The following is a 13190-nucleotide window of genomic DNA, read 5'->3' as shown; positions in this document are numbered from 1 at the left end:
CTACAAATGTTTAAGTTGAGAAACAGGCCTTACCATAAATTGTAATTGTAAAGTTACAATTTCCAGTGTTGTCATAATCATCAGTAGCATTACAAGTTACAATTGTCACCTCTTCAGAAAACATATCTCCACTGGTATAATCACAAACTGGCATAAAAACATCTCCAGAGTTGTCTGTGACATTTGGTGGCATCCAGGTGGCAGTTGCCATACAGTTTTGATCACCTGCTAAGTCTTGGTTTGGTGGACATGAAAGCTCTGGTGGCTCACAATCTAAAACAATAAATGATTAAATTTTAGAATAATTCAGTTTATGTGCTGCTTTCATATCCTTTACCTCACACATTGAGTTTGAAATGATATAAAAACAAAGTTTTCGATCAAAACATATCTCATAATGCAACGCGCTTGTTTGGCTACTCTGTATGCATAATCATAAAACTTCCTCGCGATCTGTGTGAAAACACCTTCTCAACCGTGACGAGTTGTAAACAATCCTAATTAGCATCATGCATAATGCATACTCGTGGTTTGAAATCTTTGTTTACTTTCACTCGCGACGATTTTACAGATGAAATGTAATCAAATTAATTTACCTGTTGATTGCATAAACTTGTTGTTTTTGGCTCGAATTTTCGACTTAAAGTGAATAACTTTAATATTACTTTGATATAGCCACTTTAAATTTAGAATATTTTGACCTTCATTTTTTGTGTTTCAAGGGATAATACATCTTTAATAAAGTAAACAGTGTTAACAATGTGTTTTAAGAGAATTTACCTTTAACTTCAACTGTAAATTGACAATAACCAGTATTATCATTGCAATCAGTAGCTGCATATCCTACAGTGTATACACCAAGAGAAAATAAATCACCACTGGTATAGTTGGCAGTTATGTTGATACTGGAACTATCACAACAGTTGTCAGTTGCATTGGCTGAATACCAAGTGACACTACTTTCATCTAATTGTAAGTCTGTGCACATCTCGATATTATCTGGACAAGTGACATTAGGACCAGTTTCATCTGTTGGGAATGTATAGAAAACATATTATAGGAAAAAGTATGGCATAATCAAACTAAAGAAAAGGTTTTACAAAGATCATTATATTATGTTTGAAGTATAGACCTAGTATCAATCATCGGGTAGATAGTCAGAAATGGTATAAAACTACAGTATTTCTTCTTAACCACTTTCCAAATAAATATGACGTTACACTCAATGTAATGCCTAATCAACTTCAGCCAATGTTACTATAGTAACAACCAAGGTATGGTCATCCGTTCAGGTTTTGCAAAGATGACAATTATTTTTGTTTTATTGATTGTATTTATATCATATTATAATATGATAAAAATTTGCAAATGTTCTATGCAGACTTTAAAAATGGCGACCCTCAGTATGTACTACACAAGAAATGAAGTCAGAAGTCAGAAGCATGTAGTTACTTTATCAAAGCAAAAATTGTGTTCGTCGCATAATCTAATCTAAATACAGAATTGTGTGTATCTCTAACCATGGATTAGATTGTGATGTACCAATATGAAGTTAATTACATTTTATCTAATATTAAAACAAAAAGGGAAAATTCTTACCAATAATTATAACAGAAAATACACAATATCCAGTGTTGCCAGAACTATCAGTAGCATTGCAGGTAACATTAGTGGTTATGTCTGTAAATGTCTCCCCACTTTGGTAATCGCAAACTGGTGTAGGGGCCTCTCCAGAGTTGTCTGTTACATTTGGTGGTGACCATGACAATGTAGCAAAACAGCTATGGTCACCAGGTACTGTCTGATCAAATGGACAATCCAACACTGGTGGTTCTTTGTCTGATTAGAAAAAAAAACTTGGTAAAAGGAAGGACTCAAGATTTAGCTACTTGGTATTCAATTCTGAAAGGTTACTTGAGAAGTTTGAAAATCAACACACCCTACAAGCACCAAGCACCACTAAAGACCATTGTATACTTTATGTCTTACCTTCAACTTCAATGTAGAAGATACACTGGTCCTCATTTCCATTACAGTCCACTGCTGTGTATCCTACCCATGTAACTCCTATATTAAAACTAGTGCCATTTGTAACATTAGAAGATATGTCGATGTCATCTCCACAACAGTTATCAGTAGCAACTGCAGAATCCCAGGTCACAATTGCAGAACCAAATCCTGGTTCAGTTTCAACAGTGAAGTCATCCGGACATGTTATATTTGGTGAAACATAATCTAAGACAAATATAATGATTTGTTTTTATTTATGTAAACAAACAAGGATTAATATCTGTTGAATTGCTTTTGAAAACACAAATTATCTTTTTGCTTTTTAGGTAGAGTAAAAATAATATATATATATATATATATATATATATATATGATGCACATAAGTTGTAGGTCTCTTTCATGCAAAAGCAATATATATGTCAACTGAACAGTAAATGACGGCCTGATGTTGTCAAACAGCTAAAAAAAAAAACAAGTAACAAGGTTACTTACCAACAACAAAGAATTCAAAAGAGCAGTTTGCAATGTTGCCAGCCATGTCTGATGCATTACAGACTACTGTGTAGTTACCAAAAGCATAGTTATCATAAATACGATCACAGATCACATCAACATCACCATCATAATTATCTTCTGCTGTCACGCTCCAGTTAGCATAAGCATAGCATGTTTCATCAGCATCAAACGTAAGGTCATCAGGACAGGTCAAGTTGGGAGCTTGACAATCTAAATGCAGACGAGTAAACAAAAGTAAATATCATAAATAATAACAGAATATAAAAAAAATAAAAAATAAAAGCTACTGCTTATGTCATACTAATATTACTCACCTAACACGTTAATATTGAAATAACAAGAGGCATTGTTTTCACTGCAGTCAGTTCCATAATATGTTACTACATTTTCACCAATCTCAAAAGAATCTCCAGATGTGTAATTTGATGTTATGTTGACATATTCACAGCAATTGTCGGTAGCATTTACTGGTTCCCAATAAACTGATGCCATTATTGAATTAGTGTCAGCACATGTGTCTATATCACTTGGACAGCTCATTACTGGAGGTGTATCATCTACAGTTAGATAAAATAATGGAAACATGTTGCTTTTACTTCCCATGTTACAAAATCTTAAATTGCATTTTATGAAATAAAAAAACACCATCTTGATGCATACCTCTTGTTGGGTTTTCTTTACTAGTAATCTTTAGACCATTTGAATATATTTTAGGTTAAAAAATCAATTTAAAAACAGTTTAAAAAATCTGTAATCTTACCATAGATGTTGATTGTGAAGGTACAGTTTCCAGTGTTATCATAGTTGTCGGTAGCATTGCAGGTTACCAGAGTCATGTGACCATAAAATGTCTGCCCACTCTCATAGTCACAAAATGCAGTAAAATTATCCCCAGAGTTGTCTGTGACACTTGGTAGCATAAATGTGGCATTTGTTGTACAATATTCATCACCTGTTAAATTCTGGCTTGGCGGACAGACAAGAACTGGAGGCTCACAATCTAAAAGTTAATACAATTTAATAATCAAACCATATTTCCAACAGTTAAAGTTTTTATATTTAATACTAAATATCAAACAGCATAATTTTACCTGTAACTTCAACTGTAAATTGACAATAACCAGTATTATCATTGCAATCAGTAGCTGCATATCCTACAGTGTATTCACCAAATGTAAGAGGATCTCCACTGGTATAGTTGGAAGTTATGTTGACATCACAACAGTTGTCAGTTGCATTGGCTGAATACCAAGTGGCATTTACTGAATCAATTCCTGGATCTGTACATATTTCAAAGTCATCAGGACAGGTAATATTTGGCTCTAGTTCATCTGTAAGACAAAAAAATGTTATGTTAATACTAAAAACCTAACTAAAGGTAAGCATCACTTAATAGAAGCATAGCTTAATGTAAACAACAGCTCATTTTAAAGTACTTACCATAAATTGTAATTGTAAAGTTACAATTTCCAGTGTTGTCATAATCATCAGTAGCATTACAAGTTACAATTGTCACCTCTTCAGAAAACATATCTCCACTGGTATAATCACAAACTGGCATAAAAACATTTCCAGAGTTGTCTGTGACATTTGGTGGCAGCCAATAGGCACTTGCCAAACAGTCCCAATCAAATGTTAAGTTCTGGTTTTCAGGGCATATAAGGACAGGTGCTTCATTATCTAAAAACGAAAATCAACATCCAATTTTAATGTTTTTTAACAAATAAAAGGGACTATCTTACTGAATAATTGTAAAGTTTATGTTTTACCTTCAACTTCAATGTAGAAGATACACTGGTCCTCATTCCCATTACAGTCCACTGCTGTGTATTCTACTACTGTAACTCCTATATTAAAACTAGTGCCATTTGTAACATTAGAAGATATGTCAATGTCATCTCCACAACAGTTATCAGTAGTAACTGCAGAATTCCATGTTACAATTGCAGAATTGATTCCCATTTCAGTGTCAACAGTGATGTCATCCGGACATGTTATATTGGGTGAAATGATATCTAAAAAACACAAGAGCATATTTTTTATGTTCGCTCATTTACTACATATTTTTTGGGTTCATTAAAAATGTTTATTAAGAATATAGTCCAGTAAAAATATGGTTGAACCTAGAACAAATTGCAGAATTCTTTTTGTTTTATTTGGTTGATATGGTGAACATGAACATCATATCCAAAGTTTAACAAAATCGGACATGGGGAAGTGGGTTAATTAGCATAAATTCAAAATGGCCGCCATTTGCAATTTTAAAGCCCCATATCTCCTTAACGGTTGGATTTAGACCACCTAAGTGCATTACGAGTAGATATAAATGTGATATTAACCATTCTAATTAGCATATTTGTTGTGACATCATAAATTATGTTATAAATGCTTAAATGACATTATACTATGCAAACAATTTATAAACTGCAGAAAAACAAATTTCCTAACATTCTCCTTGTTGAAATGAACATAATTTCCAAAGTTTATCAAAATCGGATGTCAGGAAGTGTGTTAATTAGCATAAATTCAAAATGGCAGCTATTAATTACTATATTGTTTTGAAGCCCTATATCTCCTTAATGGTGGTTTTAGACCACCAACGTGCATTGCGAGTAGATATAAATGTGACAATAAACTTCCCAATTAGCATATTTAAAGTACCATATGACGTAAATATGACGTCATAAGGTAGTTGTGACGTCAAATATTATGTTATAACTGCTTAAATGGCATTATCCCATGCTAAAAAATGTAGAAACTGCAGGAAAACAATTTTCTAAAAATTTCTTGTTGAAATGAACATGATATCTTAAGTTCACCAAAATCAGACTTCAAGAAGGGGGTCAATTAGCATAAATTCAAAATGGCTGCTATTTACTATACCATTTTGAAGCCCTCGTGGTTGGGTTTAGACAGCCTATGTGCATTACGAGTAGATATATATGTAAAAACCGTTGAAATTTATCATTAAGTTTCCATTTACAAAATCTTATGGAAATAGTTATTCTACAGAACCGTATGAAAAGTGATCAACTGTATTTCCGAAACGGATTTGTACTCAAAGCGCACATCTTGTTTTGTGTTTCCTAAAACTACATCTATTAGAACTTTATCTCTTTAAGTTGGTAAAGGAATAAAAAAATATTGTAAGGTGATTGTCTGTGGGTCAGGCTATACAACCCATCATTCCCACAAACTCATCTCAATTCCCCAACTGGAAATTGAGATGATACATGAAATGGTAAATGTCATACTGTAGTTTTCGGTATAGTCAGCATCTCCATTCTGCTCTTTCAAAGTTGCTATTTCATTGCATCTGTTTGGTGTCGATCATTTATGAGACAACAACTTTTTATGATGTTTTATAGAATGTTTTTTGAATGCTGTTTCCAAGATTCAATGAGTATATAACAAGGACACTTCATCCTAGTGTCAACTAGGATGAAGAACCATCAGTTAAAGATACACATTTTACAGTATTTCATTTTTCGACAAGACAGTATTCAACTTCCTTGTCAGAAAAATGGAATAGAAACTTTGAATGCAGATGGGGATCTATTAAATATCTTACTTTGCTATAATTAAAAAAAGATTGCATTTTAAGACAGAAGAAGCGAAAAATAGTGGATGGAATAATTGGTAATTAAAGAAAACATCTCAAGGAGCAAATTTGCAACATCTTTGTAATGCTCTGCACTTGCAAGGAAACAGGGGGATGCATTCTATTCGAAGCAATTCAACTGTTCGGTCCAAAATTTAAAAAGACATCAGAAAAACCTATAAAGTAGACTTGCTGTGCCTACTGTACATGATGCCAACATTACATTTTCTATGTATGTACTTTGGATGGGAAACTTACTGTGATCCAACTCCATATTTACGATGGGGTCGAATTATTAAATCCCTCATTACCATTACAGAATTAAGAATCCTGTTTCTTTAAATATATATGAGATATATATGAGATATATATGCAGTTATAAAAAGTTGCAGTTGCAGAAAATTAACTGGATGTTCTATTGCATGTTGTGAAGGGTGGCCGAATAACTTCTGATACCCATGATCTTAATCTGGATGTGGTAAATGTTCTATTATTTTCATGAGATTAAAAACATTTTTTCCTTTCGGTTTCTATATTTTCCCCTTAGAATAATGCCAATTGAGCATTATTGTGACAAAATATATGACGTCATATATGTCTTATGACATCATAGGTACGTTATAATGGCAATTTAAATATGCTAATTGGAAAGTTTAATATCACATTTATATCTACTCGCAATGCACTTCGGTGGTCTAAAACCAAGCGTTAAGGAGATATGGAACTTCAAAATGGTATGATAAATAGCGGCCATTTTGAATGTATGCTAATCAACCCACTTCCTGACGTCCGATTTTGGTAAACTTCGGAAATAATTTTCATTTCAACAAGGAGAATGTCAATTAACATGTTTTCTTGTAGTTCCTAAATTGTTCGCATAGTATGTCATTGAAACAGTTGTAACATAATCTTATATGACGTCACAACTACCATATGATGTCATAGGTCATAGGTATAGGTCATATGGGAATTTAAATATGCTAATTAGAATGATCACATTTATATCTACTCGTAATGCACTTAAGTGGTCTAAATCCAACCTTTAGAGAGATATGAGGCTTCAAAATAGCAAATGGCGGCCATTTTGAATTTATGCTATGCTATTAACCCACTTCCCGATGTCCGATTTTGGTAAACTTTCGATATGATATTCATTTGAACCATATTTACCAGACAAAACAAAACAAAATTCTGTTGCAATTTGTTCTAGGTTCACCCTGTTTTTGACTTATCTTTACTGGACTAATAAGATATAATAGTGAATTTTATCTCTATGGTTTAAGTAAGTACTCACCAATGACAAAGAAATCAAAAGAGCAGTTTGCAATGTTGCCAGCCATGTCTGTTGCATTACAGACTACTGTGTAGTTACCAAAAACATAGTCATCATGAATTTGATCACACAACACATCAACATCCCCATCATAATTATCTTCTGCTGTCACGCTCCAGTTGGCATAAGCATAGCATGTTTCATCAGCATAAAAAGTTAGGTCATCAGGACAGGTCAAGTTTGGAGCTTGGCAGTCTAATGCAGATGGGTAAAAAACAGAAACCTTATAAATAATATTTCAATAATTAAAAATTAACCGATTTTCAAGTAAAAAAACAATTGGTCTTGTGTTAAATGTGTTAACGGTAAATACAAATACAGGTATACAGGCGCATACAGGTATACAGGTGCACATACCGGTATACATACAGGTATACAAGTGCATACATGTATACAGGTGTACAAACAGGTATATAGGTATATAGGTGTACATACCGGTATACAGGTGTACATACAGGTATACAGGTGCATACAGGTGTACATACAGGCATACAGGTGCATAAAGGGGTGTATACAGGTATACAGGTGCATACAGGTGTACATACAGGCATACAGGTGTACATACAGGTATACAGGTGTTCATACAGGTATACAGGTGCATACAGGTGTACATACAGGTATACAGGTGTTCATACAGGTATACAGGTGCATACAGGTGTACATACAGGCATACAGGTGTACATACAGGTATACAGGTGTTCATACAGGTATACAGTTGTGCATACAGGTATACAGGCACATACAGGTATACAGGTGTGTATACAGGTATACAGGTATGCATACATACATACGGGTGCATACAGGTATACATTCATTCATTCATTCAGGCTTATCGCCTGACTTTATTTACTTTAGGCCTCTGGCCCCTAGTAATTAACAAAATAATAATTACATTGAAAAATAAAGCAATTTATGGTCACAAGATAAATGAATTAATTAATTTCGTTCTCTAAGCAAAACATATATCTTAACTTATAAGCATGATAAATATATTTAGATAGATTATCAATAATTATTGGATCCTGTGATGACATTAAACGGCAGAATTTAAAAGTATTTGGATTTTAAAAAAATAAAGAAGGTATAAATTTTTTTCTGATTTCCTTGTAACGAAAGCAAACTGTAACAAAATGATATTCATCTTCAACTTAATTTATATTACATATTTTACATAACCTATTGCTGCGCTCTATTCTTTTCCATCTTCCCCTTTCTACCTCTAGTTGAAGTGTGCCCAGTCTTAGTTGACTTAAAGCTCGCTTATATCTAGTATCAAGGGTCTGTAGTAAGTATCCATCTACTCCGAAATTGTTTTTGAACATTTTATAGTATCTTAATTTTGAAGAAATATTTATGCTTTCAAGAAAGGATTGGCGTTCCATATCTATATTTATGTTTATATTTATACAGGCGCATACAGGTATACAGGCGCATACAGGTATATACAGGCGCATACAGATATATACAGGTGCACATACAGGTATACAGGTGCATACAAGTATAGGTATACAGGTGCATACAGGTATACAGGTGCATACAAGTATAGGTATACAGGCGCATACAGGTATACAGGCGCATACAGGTATATACAGGCGCATACAGATATATACAGGTGCACATACAGGTATACAGGTGCATACAAGTATAGGTATACAGGCGCATACAGGTATATACAGGCGCATACAGATATATACAGGTGCACATACAGGTATACAGGTGCATACAAGTATAGGTATACAGGCGCATACAGGTATACAGGCGCATACAGGTATATACAGGCGCATACAGATATATACAGGTGCACATACAGGTATACAGGTGCATACAAGTATAGGTATACAGGCGCATACAGGTATACAGGCGCATACAGGTATACAGGCGTATACAGGCGCATACAGGTATATACAGGCGCATACAGATATATACAGGTGCACATACAGGTATACAGGTGCATACAAGTATAGGTATACAGGCGCATATAGGTATACAGGCGCATACAGGTATACAGGCGCATACAGGCATACAGGCGCATACAGGTATACAGGCGCATACAGGTATACAGGCACATACAGGTATATACAGGCACATACAGGTATATACAGGCGCATACAGGTATACAGGCGCATACAGGTATACAGGCGCATACAGGTATACAGGTATACAGGTGCATTCAGGTATACAGGCGCATACAAATATATAGAAACTCACCTAACACAGTAATATTGAAATAACAAGAGGCATTGTTTTCACTGCAGTCAGTTGCATAATATGTTACTACATTTTCACCAATCTCAAAATAATCTCCAGATGTGTAATTGGATGTTATGTTGGCACATTCATAACAGTTGTCGGTAGCATTTACTGGTTCCCAATAAACTGATGCCATTATTGAATTAATGTCAGCACATGTTTCTATATCACTTGGACAGCTCATTACTGGAGGTGTCTCATCTAAACGTATATGAAACAAGTAAAGTTAAATAAAAATTAAAAAATTGTACTCAAATAAAAGTATTGCATACTAATATAAAAAGCAAGTTTTTACATTTCCTATATACACAACTATTCTAGACAGGTGTGAGACTCACCCAAAACAGTGATTGTGAAGTTACAAATTCCGGTGTTGTTATAATCATCAGTAGCTTGGCATATAACAATGGTCACTTCATCAGAAAATGTCGACCCATTTTGGTAATCACATTCTGGTATAAAAATATCTCCAGAGTTGTCTGTAACGTCAGGTGCAGACCATGTAACATTTGCCATACAGTTATCATCACCGATTACAGTTTGGCTTGGTGGACATACAAGAACAGGAGGCTCACAATCTAAGAGAAAGTCATAGAATTTATTAAAGCATAAAATATCATTTTATTTATTTATTTATTTTATTTCAACAATATTTTATGAGGGTGATCCATCCAGCATAAGCTGATCATTAGGGACCCTAAAAAATTCCAATTCCATCATGTTTTCATTTAATAAAGGTAGTCGATTCTTACCTGTAACTTCAACTGTAAATTGACAATAACCAGTATTATCATTGCAATCAGTGGCTGCATATCCTACAGTGTATTCACCAAATGTAAGTGTAATTCCACTGGTATAGTTGGAAGTTATGTTGGCATCACAACAGTTGTCAGTTGCATTGGCTGAATACCAAGTGGCATTTACTGAATCTATTCCTGGATCTGTACATATTTCAAAGTCATCTGGGCAGGTAATATTTGGCTCACGTTCATCTGTAAGTTAAAAACAATGTTATGTCAATACTAAAATGCTGGAACTAAAAACAGGTAAACATCACTAAAAAGTAAGCAAAACTTAACCATAATGTATGGTAAGCATCTCTAAATCTAAGCATAACATAAACATATCTTAAGATAAACAGAGCCCAATTAGCACTTACCATAAATTGTAATTGTAAAGTTACAATTTCCAGTGTTGTCGTAATCATCAGTAGCATTACAAGTTACAATTGTCACCTCTTCAGAAAACATATCTCCACTGGTATAATCACAAACTGGCATAAAATCATCTCCAGAGTTGTCTGTGACATTTGGTGGCAGCCAATAGGCAGTTGCCAAACAGTCCCAATCAAAGGTTAAGTTCTGGTTTTCAGGGCATATAAGGACAGGTGCTTCATTATCTAAAAACGAAAATCAATGTTCAATTTTAATTATTATTTTTTAACAAATTAAAAAATTACTATATATTACTGAATAAATTAAAAGCTCATGTCTTACCTTCAACTTCAATGTAGAAGATACACTGGTCCTCATTTCCATTACAGTCCACTGCTGTGTATTCTACTACTGTAACTCCTATATTAAAACTAGTGCCATTTGTAACATTAGAAGATATGTCAATGTCATCTTCACAACAGTTATCAGTAGCAACTGCAGAATCCCAGGTCACGATTACAGAATTGATTCCCATTTCAGTGTCAACAGTGATGTCATCTGGACATGTTATATTGGGTGAAATGATATCTAAAAGAAACAGGAGTATAGATAGTTATAGTTATATAAAAAAGATAGTTGATAGTGAATTTTTGGATTTTGAAATATTATTATCATAAATTAATTGAATGGAATTGCTAAGTGCTTTGGTTCATTAAAATTGTTTAAAGTACTCACCAACAACAACAAATCGAAAAAAAGCAGATTTTTAATGTTAGTTCATTACTACATAATTTCAAAGTGAATTAAGAATAAAAATATTATAGTGATTTATATCTTTATGTTTTAAGTAAGTACTCACCAATGACAAAGAATTCAAAAGAGCAGTTTGCAATGTTGCCAGCCATGTCTGTTGCATTACAGACTACTGTGTAGTTACCAAAATCATAGTTATCATGAATACGATCACAGATCACATCAACATCACCATCATAATTATCTTCTGCTATCAGGCTCCAGTTGGCATAAGCATTGCATGTTTCATCAGCATTAAAAGTAAGGTCATCAGGACAGGTCAAGTTTGGAGCTTGGCAATCTAAATGCAGATGAGTAAACAAAATTAAATATCATAAATAATAACAGAATATAAAAAAAATGTAAGCTACTGCTTACTTCATACTAATATTACTCACCTAACACATTAATATTGAAATAACAAGAGGCATTGTTTTCACTGCAGTCAGTTCCATAATATGTTACTACATTTTCACCAATCTCAAAAGAATCTCCAGATGTGTAATTGGATGTTATGTTGACATATTCACAGCAATTGTCGGTAGCATTTATTGGTTCCCAATAAACTGATGCCATTATTGAATTAGTGTCAGCACATGTTTCTATATCACTTGGACAGCTCATTACTGGAGGTGTATCATCTACAGTTAGATAAAATAATGGAAACATGTTGCTTTTACTTCACATGTTACAAAACCTTAAATTGCATTTTATAAAATAAAAAGACAACATCTTGATTCATACCTCTTGCTGGGTTTTCTCTACCAGTAATCTTTTGACCTTTTGAATATATTTTAGGCTAAAAAATCACTTTTAAAACAGTTAAAATAAAATCTGTAATCTTACCATAGATGCTGATTGTGAAGGTACAGTTTCCAGTGTTATAATAGTTGTCGGTAGCATTACAGGTTACAAGGGTCATGTGACCAGAAAATGTCTGCCCACTCTCATAGTCACAAAATGCAGTAAAATTGTCCCCAGAGTTGTCTGTGACACTTGGTAGCATGAATGTGGCATTTGTTGTACAAAATTCATCACCTGTTAAATTCTGGCTTGGCGGACAGACAAGAACTGGAGGCTCACAATCTAAAAGTGAATTATTTAATGAACATCAAATTATACTGTATTTCCAAAAGAAAATGTTTTTATTTTATTACTTAATATCAAACAGCATAATTTTACCTGTAACTTCAACTGTAAATTGACAATAACCAGTATTATCATTGCAATCAGTAGCTGCATATCCTACAGTGTATTCACCAAATGTAAGTGTAATTCCACTGGTATAGTTGGAAGTTATGTTGGCATCACAACAGTTGTCAGTTGCATTGGCTGAATACCAAGTGGCATTTACTGAATCGATTCCTGGATCTGTACATATTTCAAAGTCATCTGGACAGGTAATATTTGGCTCACGTTCATCTGTAAGTTAACAAACTAAGTGTAATTGTCAACAAATAATTAGTTTAATGAATGTATGACACAAGATAAGATTACTACAGCAATAACTCAAACTGTTTCGACAAAAGTCATT

The 13190-nt window shown here is 33.7% G+C and overlaps 1 protein-coding gene across 1 annotated transcript in view; it reads right to left on the bottom strand.

The window, feature by feature from the left end:
* The window catches only part of LOC140047761 (uncharacterized), a 64878-nt gene that overhangs the window by 30188 nt on the left and 21500 nt on the right, over positions 1-13190 (bottom strand). The window contains exons 47-66 of the mRNA XM_072092797.1: positions 12839-13078; positions 12503-12742; positions 12055-12297; positions 11724-11957; positions 11207-11452; positions 10870-11109; positions 10463-10702; positions 10049-10288; positions 9669-9911; positions 7422-7655; positions 4296-4541; positions 3967-4206; positions 3618-3857; positions 3287-3526; positions 2841-3083; positions 2503-2736; positions 1990-2235; positions 1600-1839; positions 781-1029; positions 34-273 (exon numbers count right to left, since the gene is read on the bottom strand). Of these exons, the coding sequence (XP_071948898.1) occupies positions 34-273; positions 781-1029; positions 1600-1839; positions 1990-2235; positions 2503-2736; positions 2841-3083; positions 3287-3526; positions 3618-3857; positions 3967-4206; positions 4296-4541; positions 7422-7655; positions 9669-9911; positions 10049-10288; positions 10463-10702; positions 10870-11109; positions 11207-11452; positions 11724-11957; positions 12055-12297; positions 12503-12742; positions 12839-13078 (4818 nt within the window). The remainder of the gene's footprint in view (positions 1-33; positions 274-780; positions 1030-1599; positions 1840-1989; positions 2236-2502; positions 2737-2840; positions 3084-3286; positions 3527-3617; positions 3858-3966; positions 4207-4295; positions 4542-7421; positions 7656-9668; positions 9912-10048; positions 10289-10462; positions 10703-10869; positions 11110-11206; positions 11453-11723; positions 11958-12054; positions 12298-12502; positions 12743-12838; positions 13079-13190) is intronic.

The sequence above is a fragment of the Antedon mediterranea genome, chromosome 4 (genome assembly GCF_964355755.1).
Source record: "Antedon mediterranea chromosome 4, ecAntMedi1.1, whole genome shotgun sequence".
In the NCBI taxonomy this organism is placed as follows: domain Eukaryota; kingdom Metazoa; phylum Echinodermata; class Crinoidea; order Comatulida; family Antedonidae; genus Antedon; species Antedon mediterranea.
The sequence above is the reverse complement of the archived record's forward strand: the minus strand, read 5'-3'. Positions and strand labels throughout refer to the sequence as shown.